Source organism: Danaus plexippus, chromosome 4 (assembly GCF_018135715.1).
Source record: "Danaus plexippus chromosome 4, MEX_DaPlex, whole genome shotgun sequence".
In the NCBI taxonomy this organism is placed as follows: domain Eukaryota; kingdom Metazoa; phylum Arthropoda; class Insecta; order Lepidoptera; family Nymphalidae; genus Danaus; species Danaus plexippus.
Window position 1 is genome coordinate 8,496,722 of NC_083538.1, and position 26,264 is coordinate 8,522,985.

Sequence of the window (26,264 nt, forward strand, 5' to 3'; positions counted from 1 at the left end):
TAATTTTGTTAATGAAAAATTTTTCAAATAATAAAATATAAATAAAATAACAAATATATTGTTTGAAAGACATAATAATATACCGCAAGAAAAGTTTAGCGTATATTATATTAAGTTAGAATAATATTGCCTTGTACAGTGAGATTAGATATAGTTCTATTGAAAATTAGACCAAACCATATGGTGCGTATTCAGTTAAATTTCAAAATTTTATTGGTCTCAATCTTACTTGATCCAAGGCCTCCCCCAAATTTATTACTGCACTCAGATCAGATTCATGATTATCTATCGATTTATTCAAATCCTGTTTAAAATACATTTCACTCATTATATATTTGTAAAGTTATAGATACACTTCCGCTGAAATACGAAAATAATAATACTAAATTGCTTACCTGATACTTATTGAGTTGGTCTATCTTTTCTTCTAACGTAGCTTTGGGCGTATAAGTCTTCAGGCTCATTTCTGTGTCGCTCAGCCAATGCTGCAGACGATCATTAGCAGCATCAAACTCTATCCATTGTTGTATTTTTTCTCCAATGGCTTGTTTAACATCATGGACAGTCGCGGTGAATTTTTCGAGATCAGCACGAAGTAATCCTAGTTCCCGAGACATACCTTCTTTACCACGTGGTGAAAGTTTAACACTATTATTCTCTATAAGATCAGATAGGATTTTTAGTTTATTATTCCCTGTAGGAATTGCATCCAGAAGTTCTTGTATCTTTACAGCCTTGCCCTGTAAAGCAGCTTTATTGCCCGTATAGTCTGATAATAAATGTAACCTATCCCACAAATGCTTCTGATAATCCTGAAGTGATTTTTGCTGGTCAGCAAATTGTTGGTAAACATCAAAAGCACCTTCATGCTTAGTGATTATATTAGATAACCTGCTAGTGAGAGCATTGTACCTATCCCACACGGATTGTGTGATTTTGGCCATTTCGTCATTTTCTCCTTTGCCGGAACTAATACTTGCAGCAATAGATTTAGCTTTTTCAGTAACAGTTTCAATTACTCTTTTATGTGAATATATTTCTTGTAACAGCGTTTTATTTTTAAGTAATTTGGATTTAATATCTTGCGCTGAATTTAAAATAACTTTTTCTTCACTGTCCACTATTTTCTCTTTTTCATCCAACCAAGATAGGGTTTGTTGCAATACGTCTTGATAACTTGACCATTGCAGTGTTTGAGATTCATATTCTTTTTGCTGCTGTAGAATACCGTCATTCAATTTATCCCATCTCTGTCTAAGGTCTCTGATCTCAGACCGAATATTTTCCCTGCCATTAGCTGCAGTTTCTGGTAAGACCTTATCACCAGCCGCGGTTAAGATACCCATTTTATGTTCCCCATTTTCTCGTTCCAGTAAAAATACTTGCAACTTATTACCCTTACTTTCAATGCTTAGTTTATCTTCATTTGTTATTATTTGCGATAGTTGATCTTCTAACGGTTTTAGCCAGGAATCGAATTCATTTCGTAGTTGACTGTATTTCTTATGGTCAGTAACTAATTCTTGCCAATGGTTAACTATTTCCTTAGAAATTAAATGTAGTTGTTGGTAGCGACTGCTTACTTGTGTGACAAGAGGTTTAAGTCGATCCACGCCACTCAATAATACAAGACTGTGAGATTCATCAACAAAGGCATCTATTTCTTTTTCTTTTGAATGAATATCATTACGTATTTTAACATATCTTTCCAACTGTGATTCTTTTTCTGCCAAAGTAGAAGAGAGCGTTTGATCTCGGCATTTATTTTCCATATCTTTTAACCAGACGGACAACAGTTCATTTGATGCATCAAATTTATTCCACACTTCTAAAGTATTTTTTAACTTCTGTTCTGCGGTGGAAATGCTCCCAACTGCAGATAGTAATTGACTATGCAAGTTATCAATTTCTGCTTTAATAACTGAGTTGCCCGTTTCTGATGTACTTTTACTAACGACGGAAAACATTGCTCTTATTTCATCCAATTTACTAGAGCCTACTTTTTCTATATCTTTTAAGGCAACCGCGGATTGAAGTTTTCGCATAATTTCTGGTTTTTCGCCTATAGCATTTTCAATATCTAATAGTTTTTCTGATTGAGATCCAAGCCATTCCTTAAATTGTTGAATCAAACGTACCAATTCTTCATGTCTTTTAACACAGTCCTCCAGATTGTCTTGAAGGTTTTGTGATTTTGTGACAATATTTTGGAACAATTGTTTAATGGATTGTAAATAAACATTTAAAGAAGCGTCATGAGTTTGGTCGACAAGTTGTTGAGCTTTATCACAAACTGACTCTACTAGTTGTTGATGAGTCATAATTTCTTGATGCATTATTTTATGGTTTTGTAGCTGCGCTTTCTTTTCTTCAAGTGAAGCTTTTAGTTCTGTATGTTTTTGCATCGCTTTTTCAACATCCTTGAGCCATTTTGTTAATTGTTCTTGAGCTAAAGAAAAGTCTGAGAATTGGAGAAGACACTGATCTAACTTATTAACTGTTTCTTGGAAACTATCACCAAAGCTGTCCCATAATGTTCTAATTTTACGAATCTTTTGACGTATAATTTCTCTTCCGTCAGGACTTGTATGAGCATATAGTTTTTCGCCCAAACTAAGGAATTCTTCAAATACTGGTGTTTTCTTATTTCTCATCTCATACAATTCTTTCGCTTTATTTTGTTTTTCTTGAAGAACAGCATAATCGCCTACAATTTCATTCAGGTCTTGAAGTTCACTTAACATATTCAAAAGCCAATTTTCTATGCTGTTATACTCGTTTTCGAATGCTTCGTGCTCTGATACAAACACTTCGTATTTTGAAATTATTTCATTAACGAGATTATTTAATGAATGGTACCTCGTTGCTAGTTTGGAAGTTTTAGAAATGAGATTCGACTCACTTGAAACATTTTGTTTGTCGGTCAAGGCAGCAAAATCAGCTTTTTTAGATTCCAGCTCGCTCTGTAGTTCTTTGACTTTTTGTAAGTGGGAAACTTTTGCTTCTAAATTACTTTTAAGGCTCTGATCTCTAACTTGACTTTCTTTAACTTTGAGCCACTCATCAAGATCATCTAAAGCTTTTTGACTTTCATTCCATTGCTGCAAGGTATCTTTTAACTTTTTATCATATTCTTTACATTGTTTTGAAAATTGCTCCCACGTAGTTTTTAATTGCTCGTATTCACTAATGAGGACAGGATGACCATTGGGGCTGGTTGTTTCTAAAACACTATGTAGTTGCAACTTTAATTCTTCCAAGGAATTATCAATTTCTTGAGCTCTTGAAGTTACTTTTTCAAGTGAAGCAATTTTAGAATCGACGTCATCTTTTTGAGAAACGACAGCATAAGCAACAAGGCTATTTTCAGCTATGACATGATTGAGGTGGTCTCGAGCTTCCTCCAACATTTGACTATATTTCTCATGATCCAAAACATGGCCGTCATATTTAGAAATTCTGTTTCCAAGTTCTGAAGACATAGCTCCATATCTATCAATTATTTTCTTCAGACTTTTTTCTGAATCTTCATCCGGCATTAATTTTAGTTTTTCAGTTAGCTGTGACAGCATTGATTGATGTAAATCTACTTCTTGCTGGAGAATCTTATAGGCATGAAGTTGAGCTTTCTTTTCCGGTAAACTAGGGGACAATTTAAACTCTCCCAGCTCTATTTCCTTATCACTAATCCATTTCTGTACTTGATTAAATGTGTCGTCAAAAGATGACCGTTTGTTGAGAGTAGTTTCAATGTCTTTTATAACATTGTTAAGAGAATCTACGGAGTCTTCAAATGCATCACGTAATGATCTTAATTCACTTCTTATTTGTTCGCGGTCTTCCGGCGAAACATCACTAAACAAAGCTTCTCCAGATTCAACAGCATTATTTAACAACTTCTGACCAATTTCTTTGTTGTCATTCATTTTTTTAACTTGATTTAAGTCAGAAGTCGTTGGTTTCGCATGTTTACTCATTGCTGCTACATCTGCTATTTTAGCGTTAGCGTCTTGAATCCAGTTTTTAAACTCCAAGATTGATTTGTCATATTGAGTTTTGTTATTTTTAAGGTCATTTAATCGTTTCAATTGTTGGTCCATAAATTTACTTACAGCTTGATATCTCGATTCCAAATGATTTATGTACTGGGAAATCCTCGAATCTGGATTACTAGATAAGACTGTTTCCCCGACTTCTGTCAATCTTTTTATTTCGTCTCCATATTTCTTTATTTCATTGTTAAGATCTTCAGTTTCTAATATTTTATTTTGAATATCGTTAAGGTTCAACTGATTTGCTGTGTCTTGTCGTATTCTATTTTCTTTGTTTCTAAGCCACTCTGATACGTTTTCAAGATGTTTCTCATAGTCTTGCCATGCTTCGATGTTGTCTTGCAAACGTTTTTTAATTTCTTCATAGTTCGATGAAAGAACATCCAAATTTTTCTTTGCTTTTTCAGTTTGTGCGGCAGCTTCAAGAAAACAGGCTGGTTCGGCTACCACATGCAATATCTCACAAGCTTCTTTAAGTTCTACAACTTTTTTATTACAATCTGCTATTCCGAGTTCCACATCTGCTAAAGCAGCACTTTTTACTTCGAGATTGTATTTGTCACTATTAATATCAGGCATACACCATCTTGTTTTATCATCCAGTATTTTGAGATTTCTATTGAAAATATTTAATTTATCAGTAAAAAGTTTTTGAAGGAAAGTCAATAAAGTTGTCTCAGTTTTGTTAGCATGGATTACAACGCTTTCAAATCGTTTTTGTAAAGTACTAAGTTCTTTTGGTACTAATGATTCGTAAAACCCAGGATAATTAGCATTCATTTCAGAGACATTTTGGGTAAGATTGTCTAATTCGTCACTAAGATTTTGTAACTCAACTTTACATGACTGACATTTCTTTAATCTGTCTAGAATTTTCGCATTGTCACCTGACATATCGTCGCATTTTATAATGTCATCTCTTATTTTACTGATACTATCTGATAATCGCTTGATGTTTTCTTTCAATTTATTTTCTTTTGTTTCTAAAGATGAAACAGCTTCCTCTAAATTATCTGACAAGTTTTTTAATGCTTCAAATTCGCTGTCCAAGTAATCAGTTATAGAAGAAATCTGACTTAATGGTATACTTTTATTTAAGTTTGTAATTTGCTCACATTTAGTTTTGATGCTATTTTTCAATCCCAAATAAATTGGCAATTCTTCTTTATATTTCAACAAATGATTTTGACCAAATCTGATTTCCAGATTATCACAAGCATTTGCTAAGTTTTGGCCTGTTTCACTCAACCAAGTTACTACTTGGTTTCTGGTGTCATCAATTTGGCGCCATGCAATTAATTGAGATTCTAGATCTTGTATCCGTTTTATTATTCCGTCGTTAACTTTTTCCCATTGCGTCTGTGAGTTTAAGAAAGCTTCTTCTAATGGACTAGTATCAAATCCACCTAAAGTTGATGCTTGCTTAAGAACTGATTGTTTAATCAGTTCCATTTGATCCAGCAGGCCTTTGGAGCGCTTCAAAAGTTCATATGATTTTTTTGCCTTGTCTAAAGATTGAGCAGTTTGCATGTAATCATTTGGTGCCTCCATGCATTCATTGTATAATTGTTCAGCTCTATTCATTTCCCTATCAAAAGCGACAGTAAAATTCTTTAATTCTTGCAATGTTGATGATAGAAGAATATACTTATTCTTAGTATCCCGAACAAAGTTAACCACTTGATCCCAATTATTGTCTGCTGATGATAAAGCATTTTGAATGGTTCCCATATTTGGTTGATCCTCTCTCATAAGATGTAAACCTTCTTCTCTAAATTCCTTTCTTATAGATTGTTTCTCTTTAAGCTCAGAGTCGACATTATCTAACTTCTCTGTCATATCCTGAATAGTTGCCTCTGTCAAGGGAACAGTTTGTTGCGACATTTCATTTAGAACAGATTGAACATTATGCAAAACTTCAGACAAAGCTTGATTTTGTGCATTAAATTTGTCCCATCTAGCTCCAACTTTTTGTACCAGATCTCTTTTAGTAGTCACAGCATTCAACAAAGACTCAGCTTTCATTTCTATTTCCTTGACCAGACTAGAAGGAGGTATTATTCTACCAGTGCTCTGATCAGTTACTTTGATTCGAGAAGGGCCATCTAATAAGGCTACATTACTTTTCCATTCTGGTATTTTTGCAATAATATTAACTAATTCTTGACGAAGAATTTCGTAGCTCTCAGGAGTTAATTTCGGCCCTTCTGTTTGGTACTGAATGTGGGTTAACTGTTGTTTGTTGTCTTCATGCCAATTTAGTAAGTCTGCCCATTTCTTGAGAATAGCTTTATTTTGTTGAATATTTGTTTCAATAATTTGATAATGTTGAGCAATATTTGAATAAGTATCGCTTAAAGACCGAGTTTCTTCTGGATGGGATGCGAGAGTCATATTTTTAACTTCATTGTAAATTTCAGTAAATTCAGGTGCTTTAGCAGCATGCTCTTGAAGAAGAACATGCATAGATTGAAGAGTTGGTTCCACTCGATCAGAACTTATTTGATCATAACTTTCAGTCTTCCTTCTAAAGTCGGTAATCCAGTTGTCAAAATTGTGTAACTTAGTTAGGAATTCCTGCTTTACAATGATTTTATCAGACAACTCATTAACTTTCATTCTTACAGTATCAGCCAAGGCGTTTGTTCGTTCCTTGATGTCCGATACTTTATTTTTCAATAAAGTTCCTCCGTCGGGTTGTATGCTATGACATATATTATCACAAGTTTGGGACAGGCTAATAATCTTTGCTTGTTGTTGTGAAATTTCATTACCAAAGGATTTGAGTTTATTAAGTTCTCTATCAAGTTTTTCTACTTGAGGTGTTTCAACATTAATAATTCGACTATTGATAAGTTTTTCGCCATTTTCAATCCAAGATTCAAGTTTTTCAGCTTCTTTCTCAAAGTTTTCCCAGTTAGTTACTAATTTATCTAACTTATTATTCCATTGATCTGCTAGATCGTGTACTACAGCCCATCTTGAGTGGATAGCATCTACTTCGTCAGGGGCACTCGTCTTTCCTGACAACTGATGACTGACGCTAGACAAGATCTGTAAATTCATGAGCTGTTTTTCGCAATCGGTGATCAGTGCTCTTGATTGCTGTTGTAATTGTTGGGCTTCAGGTAATGATGCCGGCTTAGGAACGTTACCTAGTTTAATTTCTGCTTCCTCTATCCACGGTTTAATCTCCGATACACCCTTCTGATACTTTTGCCAACTTGCTAAGTCATGTTCAACAACTTTCGTTTGATGTTCCATTGATCGTTGAAGGTCTGCCATCATCTTTTCCAAAACAACAACATCCCCTTTAAGTCTATTAGCATCCTGAACTCTATGCTCAACTGCCAACTTAGTACCTTGATCAGCAACTTTTCGAACTGTTTCAAGTTTTTCGGCAATAACTTTTTGTAGAGTTTGTGATTTCTCTACACGCTCTTCTGGTGTAATATTATCTGATCTTATTTGTGATATTAGAAGTGGGCTTTCTTTCTTTATCCAATCGCGGACATGATCTAATTGGTTCTCAATTTTAACCCATTCTTCATTGAATTTCTCTAAATGATCTACTTTCGTTTTAACGTCTTCTTCAACTCTTACTAATTTTCTTTGAATTGTTTCCAGATCCTTTTCAATAACTGGTTTAGGTTTATTAGATGTAAGAGACTGCAACTCAGCATAGGATTGTTGTAACTGAGGCAGTTTTTCGCCTTTAGCGCGTTCCAAATCCGTACTGATTGATTTGGTCTCTTGTAGTTCCCGGTTTATGTTAGAAACTCCAAGTTCTAACCCTGGATGAGCAACGAAGCTTTCTATTTTATTGATATCTGAAAGTAAATCTTCCTTTTGGTATTCGTAATTGGACCACACCTTCTGTGTGTCTCTAAGTTTGTGGAGTTTTTCAGTATTCGTCTCATAAGCGGTATTCCATCCTGTTTCCAGATTCCTTACATCCTCTCTCACGAAGGCTGGAGCATTAGCATCCTTAATAAGTTCCTTTCCTCTGTGAAGCATTGACATTACAGACGGACGTTGCCTGTCTAACTTCTGTACCGCAGCCTGCTGTTCGAGGACTAATTGTTCTACATGTTGTAGCGATTGCAAATCTGGTTCAACCCTAGCTTGTTCTTTGGCACCCTCAAGAATACATATGACTTCGTGAACTTCTCTACGATAAGTGTAACAGCGAGTGTATGTTTCTGTCTTTATCATAGTAATCTCTATTGTTGGAATTAGGTTCTTGTATCTGGCGATAAGGTTCTCCAATCGCAGCTGTTCCTCCTGAGCTTCAGCATCAGAACAATGGTTCGAAAGCATATCCAGTGTTTGGACGAGCCACTTCATATCTTCCCGTTTTCTATCAGCTTCGCGGCAAATGTTCTGTTTGAAAATAAGTTATTATACATAAAGTTAAAACCTTCAACAAATAACATATTCGACGAATCCATTTTGCATCATATTTACCATTAATTCTCTTAGCTGCATCCAAGTAAGGAAATAAAATAGACAAACATATATTTTCCACCAATATTATGATTATTACGATTAACCTTACCAACACGTTCAGGTTTAAATAACTAAACAATTCCAGTTTTTGGATTAATTCTGATCACACTGAGGTACACCATTACTGTTTACTTCAAAATTTTTTTTTTTACATTAATCACAAAATGTATATATGACTACAACTTTTTATTAAAAATAAAAAATGTGTCCCCATATTAGAGAATTAACTCTTTTTAATTTTTAAGCTTTTGATAATACTTTTTAAATGTTTGATAATATTTTACGTATTGTATAGCGTTCTAGTATGTATCAGTAATGATCGTTCAAAGATCAAATCCTTTATGTATATGTCATCAGTAAGTTTAGTGTTTACTTTCATCTTAAAGTATCTTACACTACACATACCTGGAAGATGGTTTTCTCTCGTTCAAATGCCTCAGCGGAATCAACTTCTCTGACAATACTGTCCATAGTCTTGTCGACGTGGTCCATCCACATCTCCATCTCCCTGAACTTTTCTCTATAAGCATCCCACTTAGCAGGAATCCTCTGTAGCTGTTGTCTAAAGTGCTCTACTCTGTGAACTGTGGCTTCCCACATTTGTTCGCATTTCCTTAATTCTTCTTCCAAAGAATTGTCTCCAGTCTGTTGGGTGTAGCTTTGAGATATCTTCTTTAAATTCTGCAGACATTGTTCAACCTGCATGATCTTCCCTTGGTTACGGAAGTATTCCTCGTTCCTGATAAGAATACCATCCGCGTCATCGCTTTGGTTATAGGCCTGGGGAAAGAAAATTGATTAAAATAAAATTATAACCTATACAATCATCGACCTAGAATTTTAAAAGTAACTAAAAGTATAAAAGAATATCATTAATAAATGTTAAAAAAAAAGAGTAACAAAAATATTCTGAAACAAAAGATAAAAACAACTTCTGCTATTTATTTCTCATAAGAAATTATTTTGTATTACTAATTTAAATATTTTTCAAATTATTGTTCAAAAATTAATGTTAAATATTTTTTTATCATGTCTCATACCTGCTCTTCGTAGACAATCTCCTTGTCTATTTCCTTGACGGTGTGCTGTAACACGGCCTCGTCCAGCCTGAACTCCAGTCGCATGAGGTGCGCCGGCGCCGCTTGCAGCAACTCTCTCCAGCGACGCTGCAACTGCTCCACTGTCTCCACCACCGAAGGTCTTTCTGGTTCGCTTACCAGCTACCACAAATATAAAAAATATAAATTTAAGACAAAAGCTCAAGGTTTCCCGACTATGGAATTAATATGTTATACAAAAAAAATTGTAACGAAATTAATCTCCGTATTTAATGAAAATTATTTAAAAAAGTGACCGCCTAAATACTTGGACTTGTATAACCATTACATAAATTTCAATTTTATCAAGATCTATAATTGTATATTCGACCTCATATTACTTCATAAAACTATATAATAGCTTGAGCTGCAAAAAGTTTTGGAATAATCGAATAAACACAAAGCATGCCTATACTTCCGAGATTTCATCTCCTATAACACGATGATTAGTGAAAATATTTTAATGAAATTACACGTTGCTGGTAACTTTTATGGGAAGAAGAACTTTAGACAAGTAATGAATTTGTTGTCTTTAGTTATAATTATTTTACATATTGCTCTTACCTCAATCAACTCTCGTCCAGATCTGACCAGTTCTGAAACGGCTCTCTCGTCGGCCTCCTGGAAGAATCGCTTATGGAAGTCCACGGCTTGTTTAGAATCGATCCTATTATCGGCCAGGAGCGCTTCAGCCCTAGAGGTCCACTCCCGTACAGTTCTGGCTTTCTCGTCGAATTCTTCCCAAGCCCGAACCAAACGTTGAAGTTCTGCTTCTTTACGAGTCGCGTCTGATGATACTTGGGCGAAACTGGTGAGATTAAAAGGTGCTATTTCACAAGTTTCATACAACAACTAAAAATGTACGCTTTTAGGTCTAATATTAAGAGCAAGACAATATAATTAACATTTCATAACAATCTTTTCTTCTTTTAAGTTTGTGTTGAAAATATGGAAGGAAAGACGAAAAATATAAATCTTATTATTGAACACCAAATATAGTGTGCTGCGCGGACTGTCCAGTGATCATTGATGAGTAACAACACGGAATATAAATACTCTGATACATAAAGTATTGTATTGAACAACATTGATGTAAAGGTTGATTCTTTGGTTCGAAAGATACAACTGCTCTTATATCTCTCACCGGTCGTTGAGGTCCTTCATCAGTCGTATCTGATCCGTCACGTCAGCGCTGCGGTCAGTGTCCGCACTGCTGACGATGTTCTGAAACACCTTGTTCTTGCTCTCCAACATAGAACGATAGTAGGTAGTACGGGAGAAGAAGCTTCGGTGGACCTCATAACATTCTTCTATCACCTCACTAAAAAATACACAGTTTTAATAGTTTTTACCTATCCATATATAAACTTTTAAGACTACAAAACTGAAGAATTTAAGAATAAAATTTTTCATAAAAGGCCGAAGCAATACAAGTGTTTTTTTTATTTTTTCCAGCTATTTCCTCCTCGTCAACTTCGGGATTGGGCTCAGAGAGTAATGTATAAGAGTTGTTAATTCAACAAATATAGTAACCAACCGGCATCGACATCTATAGTCTATGACGTGGGGGCTTTAAATACAATACAACTGTTACGCCGTGAGATTTCTGGAACTACATGTAAATCCGTAACAAAATATAGCCTATATCTTAGTCTACTGTATAAGTTACATTGCTGTAAAGTTAAATAAAAATTCTTTAAGTTATTTTTTTCTGAAAGAGCAACAAATATGCATATATTCATAAGATATTCATACGAATCGTTATCCTACTTTTGAAGTACTCACCGCCTGGTCTCCATACTACGGAGAGTGTCCTCTGCCTTATCGAGCCAACGTCCGATCTCCTTCTGTCCACTCTCCAGCGATTCATGCTGAACCAGCAGCTGTCTATGCTGGTGCAACTTCACCGGAACCGTGGCCCTGACGTACACCAGTGCCTCCTTCTGCTGCTTCAACTTAGACATATTGGCTTCCACTTCGTCGCGAGGGAGATCGGCGATTGCCGTTTGGAAGGTTCTACACATATTTATGTTATTACGTAAATGAGCAATAGGTCAAGAAATATTAATTTCATGTAAAGCTATGTATTTATCCTAATGTGACTCTCGGTACGAAATATCACCCATAATTGCTTTTCCTTCTTATAAAGTCTAATAAATTCATTAATCTTAAAGTGACTTTAAACTTACATAAAACTTTGAATAATAAAACAGTAATAGGCAAAAAAAGTAAATTATGGATGGAAGGTACCTGCTAATAGACTTGAAAAGCTCCTCATGTTCCTCGATCTCCTCATTTAGCTGCAGGAGGCGGTTTATATATGTCTGAATATCGTCGGTGGTGCCTCGTGGCTTAGAGGCCAGTAGGTTATCCGCCGCCGTGAGCCAGACGTCTAATTTCTGAATCCCCTGAGCCAACTCGCGTCGATGACGGAGAACGTCGCCACCGCGGACGTAGCTTTGAAAAGCAAGCGACCGAAATATGTAGCATAATATAAGACTGATTCCGTTTAAAAATTAAAGAATGTGGTTTGTGCTAATATTAAATGTATTTTTTCTCAATATTTTTTTTTTATTCATATATCGCACGGAGCATTACAACCAACCATGGGGTAGGGCTAATGTGAAAAGAAAAAATAGACAATGGCGTATACTGTGTCACCTGAACGTCTTGAAATTTACTTATTGTATATGTCTAACTGAATTAGCGTATTGAAAATTTAATTTATTATGGGATATGTTGCTTTTTATTTGTTTTTGGTAATCATTGCTGTCTTTAAATTAAAAAAGTGGTGTTCGAATCCTAATATGAAAGTATGATATTTGTCTGTTAACTTTACTTATACAAAATTATAGGTTACGATAAAAAATACTTTTTTAGTATCCCAATTTCATAATACCACACATCTAGAGTAGTATATTTAATTCTCTGGTAGCAAATTTTTATCAAGTAATATATATTTTTTAATATCATAATAAGTCACTACATACCGCTCAGCTTCCTCCCAAATCCGTTCCCAGCGTTCAGTAATTTCTACATATTTTCTCTTGATTTCCGAAGTTATATCGTCTGAGCATGTTGCTGCCAAGAAACCAGCAGCGTCACCAAGGAGTTGATGCTTTTCTTTCCAAACTGTTAAATCTTGGAAGAATTCTAATCTTTCGTCTTCTGACACTCTCAGCATATGTTGTGCCCTATCAAGCCACTGAGTGAACTGATCTGATAGAGAAGTCCATCGCTCCCAGTGAGCGATAACTTCTTCCAGGACACTTCTCGAACATCTTACATCAGAAGCCACCCTGCGCCAGTTTTCAGCGACCTCTTTCAAAAAAGTGTCAATTTCCCTCGCCTCTGTCCTATCGACTTTGCAGACTTTTTTGTACTCTTCAGCCACTTGCTTAATATCAATGTAAGCTCTATCAAATTCTTGGAATATTTTGTTTTTTGTTACAAAGTTGTCATAGTCATCCAATAAGGCTCTTACATTTTCGATACGGCCGTACTTGCCAGTCCACGTGGCAAGCTTGGACTTCGTCAATTCTGTGAAAGCAACAATGCAGCACTTGTGTTCCAAGTACTTTAATCTTGATTTCCTCTGAGGAGCTCTACTATGTACTATCTCCAGACGCTCCTTCATATCCTGTAACCTTTCAGCAGGTATCCTGGAAGCTTCCGGTGATCTCAAAGCCGCTTCAAATCTATCTAAAACATCGGGTAAATCGGCAAAGAAGTTGCTATGTTCCTCTAGCTTTTCGCTAATGATGGCCGCCGTTCTATCGTCTAAAGCAGTTGGTAGCTCGTCAAAATACAGTAAATATTCGGCTTTCGCAAGCCATTCGCCTATATTCCTGAAATCACCAGGAAGATCTGAATCCAGCATCCAAAGCCATCTCCTATGCAGTCTCTCCAATTCGATCCACAGATCGACCAGCTCTCTCCAGGAGCGAGGTGCGATAGCCACATGACTTTGGGCGTACATGAGCTTTTCCAGCTTGAGATATCCAGGTTCTCTGGAGCGTCTATCGGCTTCAGCCCTGACGTAGTCTTCGTAATTTCTTGACAAGGTTCTGGTTTCGAAGTGACGCGTCAAAACGCTAACCCTCTCCGTCAGCCAGGCTCGTAATAATTCGTATTCTTCTTGAACCGCGGCGACTGCGTCCGGACCGGTCGTCTACAACAACAGGCATATTATAATTGTATTCAAAAAATTCAAACACTAATTAACTTTTCCATCGACTATAATAGTTTATTTTATAATGATGGAATTAAACTAATATATTTAAAAAAAACGAAAAATCTCCTGAAAGAATTTTATCTTAAGAATAAACAATAAGGCTTTTATTGTTGTTGTTGATATTAAAGCTTATTATATAAAAGGTACAAGGGTACATAGCTTGTAGGTAGATGTACATTTAATGAATCTCTCTACTGTATATTAAATATTGATATAAACTTAAAAATTCATATATTAGAATTAATAATGTACAGTTATTAGATTTTTGTAAGAATAATTTCACAAAAGAATAAATAAAAAAAACAATTCAAGAAACAACTCACCTTCGGTTCTGGGTACTTGTGTAGGAACTGCGCTACATAGGTCATGATGGATCTCTCGTCAGGTTTATCCACATCTACATCCTCGGCGTCCAATAGTTTGGCAATACCCAGCTCGTTTTCAGCCAGGTCGAAAGCGTGTTCGAGTCGCTGTCTGTTAGTCTTCCTCTTCATTTCTGCTAAATTGATGAGGTTTGCCTTGATGGCGTCGATGATAGCTAAGAAGGCGACCCCGTCTCGCCAGGACGGGCCGAAGTCAGATACTTGAATATTAGAGTCCCTGGAAATTGGAGAAGTTAGTTTTGGTAACAGAAAACATCAATCCATCATCTTGTAAACAATAATTTCGATCTTGATTTACTCTACACGAAGCTAATATTGAATTTAACTTAATAAGTTCATATCTAGGTACATTACATAAACACTTCACTTATCAAATTAAATTATTGAGCCCCTTGTTTGATTTTCCAGTCTAATTCCAGTTTTATGATAATTTCAGACCAATTATCGCCACTTGTAATAAGCAATATACCTCAAGGGAACAAATTTTATCGAACAAATAGTGTCCCAGATTAGCAATTTTATTCCAAATTCAAAACGAAAGGTTTGAGACATTGTTAAAATAGACGCAGTAAATGAGTATCCGTTTTAACAAATATAGAATAAAATAATTGTTGGTTTATGATAGTTACTTGGGCAGTGCGTTAGCGACCCACTGCAGCAGCGTCTTCTTGGCGCCTTGCTTCCACCTTTCCTCGGCTCGTGGGGCGGATTCCTGGGACATAGCGGACGCACACCTCGACCCGCTGAGGTATTCCAGGGCGCGACTGTTCTCTTCGATCTACATCACATTTACTTATATAATATTTAAGTAGGACCAAGTTCTATAAATATTAAGTACTTGTTTACAATATAATAGTTCTTTGGTATATATTTTTGTTCTTGAGTGACTAATAGGTTTGTTTGGCGTAACCAACATTTTGCCTCTACGGTAACTGTTAAATTACACCTGTCATTTTAGTGTTAGAATTTTGATCTCAATTATTAAATAAAAATATATATATTTATAGTACATTACTTGTAAGAGATCGTTCTTTGATCGTTAGATTATATATTAACTACCTTAAAATGTGTCAATAACTACTAATACTGATTCATTCAAGTCATCGGTTTGATGTGTTATAACTATTTGAAATTTTCAATATTCCAATTGCTTTTTTTCAATAATATATTATAGAGTACAGCTGTATTGCCTTTCTGCCTTGTGAATAGAATATAAAAAACACCAAAGCAACTGAGAAATTATGTGATATGTGTCTGTAATGTTTATCCGCACGTCATAAGGCAGTAAAGTTATTCATTGCAGTTAAATCTCAATACATGTACCGCGTCGTGATGCCGTTAAATCAATCAATTCACAAACAAAACCAATAATATTACCAGGATATATACTTTTAAATAAATATGGATACAGCATGGATAGAATATAAACAGCAATTTGTTTTCATCGCGTTGTATTATTGATAAAACTGACGGTAAAAAATATTTCTAACAATAAACTTTTGAGCGGACAAGCAGTTTTTCGGGACTGAATAAATTGGTTGCTATTATCGGTGAAATCCATCGGGGGTAGGAGAGGAAATATATTAATAGCAGGTCTGCATTTCCAAATAAATATATTATATATTATCGAAGACTCTAGAAGCATGCATTTCACCAACCTGCCTTCCCTTGTCCTGTGGGTCCAACAAATTGAACGAAGCTTGCGCAAACAAAATATGTTCAAGCCAATTAAAATGAGAATAAATCTATGATGAAGGGAATAGAGCTGGTAAGAGGTTTGGAAGAACAACATCAAAGCATTGCCTAGGTAATAAATACGGGTAGTCTAAATAATCTCATTTTCAAAAGGTACATGCATATACATATTTGTTCGACAGAGCGAGACTTATGAACTTATGTGTTTTCTAGTGTTGCCTTGTCACTAATCTTATTAAAGACATACCCTCATTTACAATGGCTTGTATTAGTGCAATCAATGCGTAGAATCGATCACTATATCTAATTATAATACTGATATGTACATGTTCGTGATCTACGTTTGGTCTATTAGTGTCACATGATTACTCAGTGTAATATAGTTTTAATACAATTAATCGCCTTCACGGCTATGGAACCGTTAATCAATCTCTAATTAAATCGTCTTTCGCCGCAATATATCAAACATGTGTTTAAATCCAAAGTGGTGTAAGTGTCCAATTGTTTTTGTATTTTCCATTTATAATTCTATCAAACCTTACCTGGAAGTAGAGTATGATAGTCCATATGAGTCCAAGGACGACTGCTGGTCTCCCGTCCACTAGATCGGCTGCGTTGATGTTGACCAGCTTGATCCTCTTGCCGGCAAGGAAACGAAGAGCCGTGTTCGCGTTCGAAAGGAAGTGAGGACGACGGAGGACTCGACCGCGCTCCATCGGCTGGACATATGACGTTTTAATTGAATTTTTACCGAGCTTAGTATGAGATAGAAATCATTTTGAGTAACGACGGTGTTTTATGATAATTCTCTTTTTATTTTCTTTCTTTAAAATTAAATCTCTTTAGTAACTACTAGCTCTTTTTTTAGCTTTTTTTGTTTCTGCAAGCCAGTGTTTGCTTTCAGGGTAAATATAATATTAAGAACTAAATAGAGAATAACAAAATCCATTATCTGTGAGTTTGCTCGAACCAACTAAATAGATGTAGTTTGTTAACTCCTACCGAGGACTCAGTCGTTGTTAAAGCTTACCGCTTCGTATAAATTCAGGCACAGTCTCTGAAATGTTTGAAGTCGCCACATACAAACGATCATCGTATGATTTCATTGTCAAGTGGACGGTTCCAATTAAAGATAAGTATTTATGGCCCCTTGCCAACGTGAAAGCATCCTTAAGGTTTCTCGATAAAACAAATGGACAACGAACGTTTTAAATATCAGAGAAACCTTATATAGTTTCTTTGGTAATTAAGAAGTTTGGTTACAAATTTGTTGAAACAATTTTGAAATGAATAAACGTGACACGTGTCTTAACGAAAGGCTTTTGAAACTGATTTGCGAGGTTTTCTTCCTATATATAATAGAAGAGGCCTTTTTTGGAAGACTATTATTTAAACCCTATAACAAGACTATATACATAGACAAACTCCTTACCAGTTTCTCTCCGGATAATACTTCAAGTAGCGCCAGTAGTTTGGTGCCATCTCGTAAGTCGTATATGAGGTCGTCAATCCGCATGGGAGGTATACGCTGGAATTAATATACTCTGCCTTTAAGCATGAAGGTTTAAGTTGAATAGTTTTAATAATAGAAAATCATTAATTCTGAGTGAATTATTTGTTGTAATGTTTGATTATATAGCAGAAGAATTCCTAAATATCTGACTAAATCTTTCATTTCACCCGACACTAAAAAACTACTCCAAAATGTTTTTATTTCAATGGTTAGACCAAAAAAAGAAAAGTAATTATACTTAAAATAACAGCTAATACAAGCTAACAGCCAAAGGTGCTCATACTTACTTATATGCCTATATTAAAATATTTATATCTATATTTAAAAAACTGCATGTTTGCTTTAAAAATTCTCCCCATCGCACTTACTATAAACAATAAGTCATGAATAAATATAGCCTATGCGTTGTTTAAATAATATTACGATAACAAGCAATTGAACTTTGACTTGAAAGATACGAAATGTCTGAAATATTCACCTTCGATAAGTGGGAATTTATCCAATTAACAAACGTCTTCTTTTGTACTCTCTCCTGTTCATCTGAAAGAAGATAAATAGATTTTAAGTAAAACCATCAGGATTTCGATAGCCAATCGAATCGCCTTCTTAGTGGTATCTAGGACCTTTCGGTTAATGTATGTATCTTGGATCTACAATACCTCAAATCAATTATATACACTGCTTCAGTTTTTGCTGTAACCAGTGGCATTAGAGGGCTCCGATAGTTACTTTCCTACTAAATCTGTTTTAAGACGAAATCAACAGATATTTATAAAAACATTGAGATAATAAATTCACTGGTTTTACGATCTTTCAGAAAGAATTATATCACAGAAGCTATTATATTATTTTTGTAATCATAAAATGAAGAAAATCTTAATTCATTTCAAACGTGACAGATCGTGTTTATGTTGTAATATTGAGGAATGTTTGCACTTTCGTTCGAGCATCGCTATATTGGACAGTGTCGTCAAGCACTTGCATTTAAACGCATGAATCACGGCTATGAGTTGCCAAGTTCAGTGCACCGGCGATCGGCATTGCATTGTGCTGTATCTGCCAAAATATATGTAAACATGATGTAAGCTATCAATAACAATAATCACTATTTCTAGGTAATGAGTTCATGCGCCACTGGGCGTTATGTGAGATTGAATTGCTTTGTAAATCTGTACGAGGTTGACTCGCCGACGGTTGCTGCAGAAATAAATATGTTATTTATTTTTGATCGGTGTTTCTCGTTTCTATTTGTTTATGACCTCACTCTATGTGATCCAATTACAGATGGGTGTAGTGGAGGTTTTAGTTTAAAATATGCTTTAAACACAACTTTAACTCAAACTCAATTTGAGACTCGCTCAACTCAATTTACTGGGAATCAAGCCTTACCAGGGAATCTAAGGATTCATGCAATTTTTATTATAATAAATATCAAAATAATTATTGATATAAATCGTTCAAAATATTGCTATTCGATAAAAAAATTATTCCATTATGTTTTTGTGTTTAATAATAAGGTAAGCTACTTAATAATCGAGTAACGATAATGTTTTCTTTGTCGTCAAAACATAAAACCTTCTAATGCTGGGGTCCTCCTACGTCAAGGCTGCGTGTCTTCCAGCACGCGAGGTGGAGGCTGGTACGGTCATTGAACCCGCAGCCTATTTCGATTTTTTACTATATCCATCATACTATCGCATGTCATAAAAAACGTTTAGTAGTAAGCACGAGTCCTTCTTAAGTATCGATAAATATTATAGCTGGGAAGCAATACTGTTGTTGATTTAAAACATTTTCCTTCTTCGTAAATTATCATAAAACATCAGACCACGGAACTTTATTGATTTACAGCAATAAAGCGTAGTACTGGGGATCAGGTCTTTTGAACCATTTTAACAACAAAACGCATTTTTTTTTTGTTATAATTATTAAACTCATTTTGCATATATTTTAATGCCTATCAATATGAAAATTAATCTATAATTTTATTTGGATCTAATTGCAATAATCTTGAGTGCCTACTCCTGTAGATAAATCATCTAGATTTAAATAAAATATAAAACATGACTATTCGAAATTTTACAAAAAAAAATACAAAACTTTTTATTTTTTTATAAAACAAACTGTAATTTGCTAGGTCACATTTATTTTACAAACGATCGCCTGACCGAAGGTTACTAAGTAATTCAACTTTAGGATTTAATAGTATTTTAACATACTAATCAATTCAACTACAAAGATTTTCAGTTAAACTTAAAGAGAAGAGTTATAATCACGAGTATATCAAAGAAATGTCACAACATTTGCTGTATAAATAACTACGTTAAGATAGAAATTTAAAGTTCCGAACGTAGAATTAAAAGGTAAGTGACATGTTCGAGTCATATTTATCACTGAATTTTAATAAAATTAACATATGACGTAATAACTATATATTATAATAAGTAATGAAGAAAAATATATTTTATTACGAAAATCTTTATCGTGACATTTCTATAGATTGATGCTCCTAAAATATAATTGTATATTTCATGGCGTAGATTTTATATATATATATTTAAATTTTCAGTATAAACATACATTGCATTCGTGACATCTTAGATCATGCAACAAGTAAATTAAATTCCAGACCACTTTGCGTTAAATATGCGTCAATTGACATAAAACTTTACATATATTTTTAATTGCATCAATAAGTTATACGCGGGTGTGACCTCATATCGTTTTCAGCATAGCTTTTGATCCCGACTCAGCTCGCAATGGTTCCGTAGAACGTGTGTCCAGTGTCACACATAAAAATAGGGTATCGTATTTATGTTTGTATATACCCAGTGCCGAGTCAAACATATTTAAACATACATAAATACATTAAAGTTGTAATCAATTCATTATTTATGTAAAAACTAAGGCTGTTTTCTTTAGGTCATGTATGTGTTAGTCATGAATACACGTGGATTAATAAGTTATAGTTAAACAGACAACATTTCAAATTTATTTCATTTAAACGTTTGAACAAATTATTAATTATATAGCAGGACCTTTTAAAGCTTGTTAGATGTTTCTGTTTTTATCCTTATGTAGATTACTATGTCATTAAATTATTCCTTTATAAGATAATTATATATTGCCATAATAGCGACAAGTGCTGTGATCACACATTTAAATTATTTACATCCTGCTGTCAGTGACGCTTCTCAAACAACGAACGTTGCGGCGCCAGGGTCGTGTCATCTATAAAAACCTGTTTTTAAATATGGATCAGCTTTTTTGGCGAAAATATGCATTTGAATGAGCCTGGCATATCGATTTAGAAAATTGTCAGTCTGTTAATGAAAGCATATATAAAAAGAATTCTCAAGACTCGTTATAATAGCGTGAACACTCAAAATTAATTTGTACCTATGATATCGGCTTTGATATAACTAAATTTCCTGTGCCTGCATGTCACATATCACCGTGATGTTTCTTGGAAAAATAGAAATACTTTTATTGACATTTAATTAGAATGTCCGTCGAGCGCTGGGCGTGTTCCACACATATATCAAAACCTAACGAAGCCAAGGTTATTCGAGTTAACACATTACACCGCACGCAGAATTACAATGAGAAAAAAAAGTTTGCGGGTTTAAACTGAAATGCAATAACAAATTAACGTTGAAAAGAAATGTTAATTAAAATATAATAAAATCTATTTCAAACGACAGATATAATAAACAGTAAAACTCATGTGAGAAATATGAATTCATACGGAAAGAAGCTTCTCGATAAATCAGAACAACAATTAATGTTGTGTCCACAGCGGATAACTCATAGGAAGATTTATAGTCATATAAAACATGTACCTTAATAAAATCCATAAAATACATCTCCAGAGGAAACGGAGGAACAAAAAAGTATTGACTTCGATAGAGGATTGGATATAAATAAATTAGAAAACAGGATTTCATCGGATAGGATTTTAATCATCGATTTTATACACTCTTAATAGATTAAGAACTCAAACTTAGCCTTTTACTGGTCTTAGTTATAAATAAAAATACGTTTTAATACAAAAAAAGTAGTTTAGAACAATCCGTTTAAGGTCTCAAACTGGTTAGTTAGCATACTGGGACGCATCCATCACTATTATCGCTGTTTGAGGCCAACTGGTTGGTCACACCAAAATAAGAAACGTACTATACACCATTTGATGGATTTTGTCTATGACTGCTTTTGGAGATATTTATCGTTTAATATAATTAAGTATAATTAAGATAAAAATAACAATTTAGGTACTGATTTTACGTAAACTTTCCTATTCCCTGATTGCTCAATCGCGTTCTGTCATTTTTTATATGTTGACTTATATTTTTAGTTTTTGATCGGTGAATAATAAAGAATATATTATATCATCAGTCGGATAAAGAATTTATAATCGAAATAAATGATTGATGGCAAGACAGCTTCGCAAAATATTAAAAAGAATGTCCGTTTGTAACAGACGTATCACAATGTGATGTTAATATTTAAAACTATCAAGAAATATTAAAAAAAAAAAACTTATTTAATTACTTTTCTAAACCTCTAATCTAATAAATAATCGAGTAATTTGTAAAAAAATTTGTTAAAATATAATTTTTTAAACTACGCATTTTATAAAAAGTGAATATTAAAATCCTTCCCACAGATTATATTGATATAATGTTGCCATATCTATCAGCTGAATCTATTCTCACATATATCTGTAATATTTATTATATCACTATAAATGTCATTTCAAACCAATTTATATAAAATATTAATATTCTTGTTTATTGAATTATATTTGAAACTTTAAGAACGTCATTAATATTAATAAAATGAAAGAATCCAAGACCATAAAACATTAAATAGTTTTTAATCCGGATTAAAAAAGAACGTCCATTATTGGATAAAAGAAATATAATGGCTTAGACGAAATTAAGTTAAATAAGTCTCTCATATTTAACATCACAATATAGAAAAATCAAAAATAATTGTTCTGAATAAATTTATAAACGCTGTTTCGTGTATAAATTTATGATATATTTTTTTTCAAATTTGGTTAAGTAGAGAGAGGAGCTTGGACGGTGGAGGTGAGCGTTTAATGCGCGTTAGATAGGGGCCCCTTAAACCTACACCTGGCTCGAAAGTCCCTGTTGAAGGGCACTGTTGAAGCTCCTCTCCCTACAACGGGAGTGACCCGGCTCCCGCACGGTGAATCCGTGGAATGCTTAGAGGTTTCGTCTCTTTTTATACAAGCCAGGCATGTGTACTAACGTTGACAGTTGACAGTTGACAGTTGACAGTTAAAATTCAAGAGCGTAAATAAATATGTCGAGTACCCACAGCATAATAAATAAAAAAATAATAAAAATAGAAATGTGAAACTTCACGTTACAGTTGTTGTTTTTTTTATATATATATTCTGTATTAATGAGTTTAATAAATGTTTTTAACTTTCGGTCCAATCTGTTAAGGCTGTATAGAGTTGAATCAAGCGCCAACAGATACGTGCCGAGGTCGCATTAGATCATCAGCCTGCGGTCGCCTGAACCTTGCATTTGACGCCATTTATAAAACAAATAAAATTAAGGTTTTTCATATTTTAATTACGACTTTTGAATTTAAATCGACCGAATGCAAATCATTACTTCTCTATATTAAATATTATTTTATCATTCCGAAATAATTATGTTAAATTATTCCGACATAAATTAAGTAGCGTCTCTTGAAGAAACAAAATCTAGATTTAAAGGCGAACTAATGTTAATTTTAGAATTGTTATAACAAGATCGATCCCCGTAACTATAAACACGGTTTCCATGGTGTGTGTTTTGATACATTCTCATATCGGTATTGTTTAATATGGCCAGCGATAACTTGGTTCAACTTAGCTTCTAACATAAAGAGAAAATGGCAGATCATTTGGTCCATACAAGCCACCTAGCTAACAGAATTACGTCATTACGTCAGATATTCACGATCAGAATACTAATATTTGGTTACTGATAAAGATAAAACATTATTAACTGATACTGAAAGTCATGTAGGGAACTCTTTAAACTATAATAGTGGATTCTATGCAACAAAAACACCAACAATGACCTTGACATCTTTTTTAATGGTTCCACATGGACTACAATACACCGCTAAGCTGAATGTAACGAACACGGAGAGCTAGCAATGACATAATACTTTTTGAATGTTTTTATCCTCAGAAATAAATATTATATAGTTAAAAAAAAGATTTTTCTTAAGTTTTCTTTTCCTTTCTTTTATAGCACTTAGTTCTTTTGTACAACTGTTTTATTTTTTAAGGTAGCTCGCTTATCTTTAGGGCAATCTAATAGTAGTTATATTTTAAGCAACATTCTGATTTATTCAGTTTGATGTCATTACAACGGCTTTTTACTTTCGTGTGTGTTTTTTTAAATGTCAAAGCGATGTTGGGCTGATACTTGAATTAAAAATTTTATTATAAAATGTATAATGTGACATTCATTAACACGATCATGATCTGAACCTACAGCCTCCATAATATTAAGCTGCCGTGACATGGCCCGTGTAGAAAAAATTCATTCTATATTTTCTAAATTAAATTTTAATTCGTCATTATATAATATAGTTAATATTAAAATACTATCAAGTCCAGCGTTTTAAAGACCATTCGTGACAAACTCAACCATCAACTGAAAATACAAACAGACATTCGTATTACTTATTAATTCACGTAGATATTTATAATGTTGGGAGGAGACAATATATTGGTGCGGCGTTGGAAAGATTATTATCTAATAAATATAGTACGCTCCGAAAATAGTATTAGTATAAAGTAACATAATCAAGGTACATATACTGCGAGGTTTTTTGTCAGAGCGAAACCTCGCATATCGTGTTACCGATTGCGAGGTAACCTCAATATTTGGCAACTTAATGCTTAGACCAACCAAAATATAATTGAGGAGTATCGATAGCTATTATCTTAACCTTCGAATTTGATATAAATCTAATTATTTACAATCTAGAAAATATGTTAATTTATTATAATTAAATAATCCAAATCGGACAATATAACATTTACAACAAACAATTATATCTTAATAGTATCTATGTTTGTTAGAAAATGTGTGTTTTACGAGGACTTACAATAAATTAATCAATAAATACGATCAGTATGGATTATTCCTGTGTTATCTTGATGTTACGTGTAATGCTAGCTTCTCACGACCACGAAGGAGTCTAGGTCAATACTATTAATAGACCGCGAAATATATACGTATAAAATAAGAAAATCTATTGTTGCTATTATAATGTTAAGCAAAGGGGTGTTTGTCGTGAAGATATATATCGATAAAATATTAAGGAGGAAGGGATGCTAGTAATTTTCATCAGGGCATAAAGCTTTAATACTATAAAACATCGATGGACATTAATTTGAATAAAATCAATCTAGACTTGTCAAAAAAATTATATTATATTTATCGACTATCTTAAAATAAGATAAATTTATAGAAATGTTGTTCATAGCATATGTATGTATATACCCTTACCCCCGCCCTGCGATACTGCAATGTCAGATTACTCACGAATCAATAATTTATTCAATACATAATACATTTTATGTTTCTTATTACGTTGTACCTTAATACACGTTGTGATAAAAACGTGGACGTCAAAGTATGCCAGTTTTAAAACGTATTCTTTCTTTCTTTCTTTTTGGTTAGTAGCGTTTCCTTATAGAGTTCGCCGATGTCATGTGTCGATATTATTCTGAACTTTGTAAACGGGGATTTGTGAATGAACAAGGTCGCGACTAGAGACTAAGAACTTTGATACTGCCGAGATCGCTCACCGAGAAGTAAAATGTTGAAACGTATTATAAACTGAGATCTAAGACTTTCGCGAGTTTTATTCTGAAATATATTAGTTTCTTTTAAACGTATTATATACTACAATAGCGACTGCGAAGAGTTCTGACAGGGACACGAATTGATTTTCAAACTATAAACGTCAAGGCGCACCTGTCATGTTATAACAAACGGTTCGGAAACTTAAGATTGTAGATCAAATATCGTAGAAATAAAAAAGCATTTAAACATAGGATGAACAATGTCATAAACTGAATACTGCTCGTGAAAAAATAAATATTACAACTAAATAACATGTTAGAATATTTTTTAAAAACTTCTATAAAATAATATTCACGTACAATTTTTGACAAATTCAGTCTCATTATAAAATTACAAACCGATCGAGAAGAATAGTCTCATTCAAAGTCAGTCAATCATTTTTGTAACGTTGTGTTCAAGTTACACCACAAAGGCTTTGAACAAACCCATAATTACTTCAAGAGCTTGGTAGATATATAGTCAAATGTAAGAGAGAATAAAAATTTTAAAAAATTCTCAGATAATCCTGTAAGGTATGAATCATTGACTAAGCGCCACAACTCATGAGCATTCCTTTTCTATCTATTTTGGATTCCAGTCCCGCCGCGCCTGTTGGCAGGACGATGTAAACCTTGCCTTGATAAAACTAAGCTTATTTTCAATCACGACACCCCACCAGCCTGCTATGGCCGCGGCTAATGTGGCTATACAAAAGCCGGTTTCAAGATATCTGAATTATTTTTGCATTGAAATAAATATACTTAGATAAAACTATGTTAAATTATTTCAAATAAAATAATCACAATTATGTTATGTTTATCTTTTAAACAATTTTGGTACGCTTCATGTTAGATAAAAAAGTGGTTGGGCCATAAAAGCATAATACATATTA

General features: G+C 33.9%; 1 protein-coding gene across 1 annotated transcript in view; it reads right to left on the minus strand.

Moving 5' to 3' along the window:
• Positions 1 to 26,264, minus strand: part of LOC116768623 (muscle-specific protein 300 kDa) — a 91,140-nt gene that overhangs the window by 59,463 nt on the left and 5,413 nt on the right. The window contains 13 exon segments of the mRNA XM_061524065.1: positions 396 to 8,435; positions 8,967 to 9,341; positions 9,602 to 9,781; positions 10,223 to 10,466; positions 10,803 to 10,979; positions 11,444 to 11,674; positions 11,909 to 12,115; positions 12,649 to 13,829; positions 14,216 to 14,492; positions 14,905 to 15,053; positions 16,513 to 16,689; positions 17,403 to 17,498; positions 17,962 to 18,023. Of these exon segments, the coding sequence (XP_061380049.1) occupies positions 396 to 8,435; positions 8,967 to 9,341; positions 9,602 to 9,781; positions 10,223 to 10,466; positions 10,803 to 10,979; positions 11,444 to 11,674; positions 11,909 to 12,115; positions 12,649 to 13,829; positions 14,216 to 14,492; positions 14,905 to 15,053; positions 16,513 to 16,689; positions 17,403 to 17,498; positions 17,962 to 18,023 (11,396 nt within the window).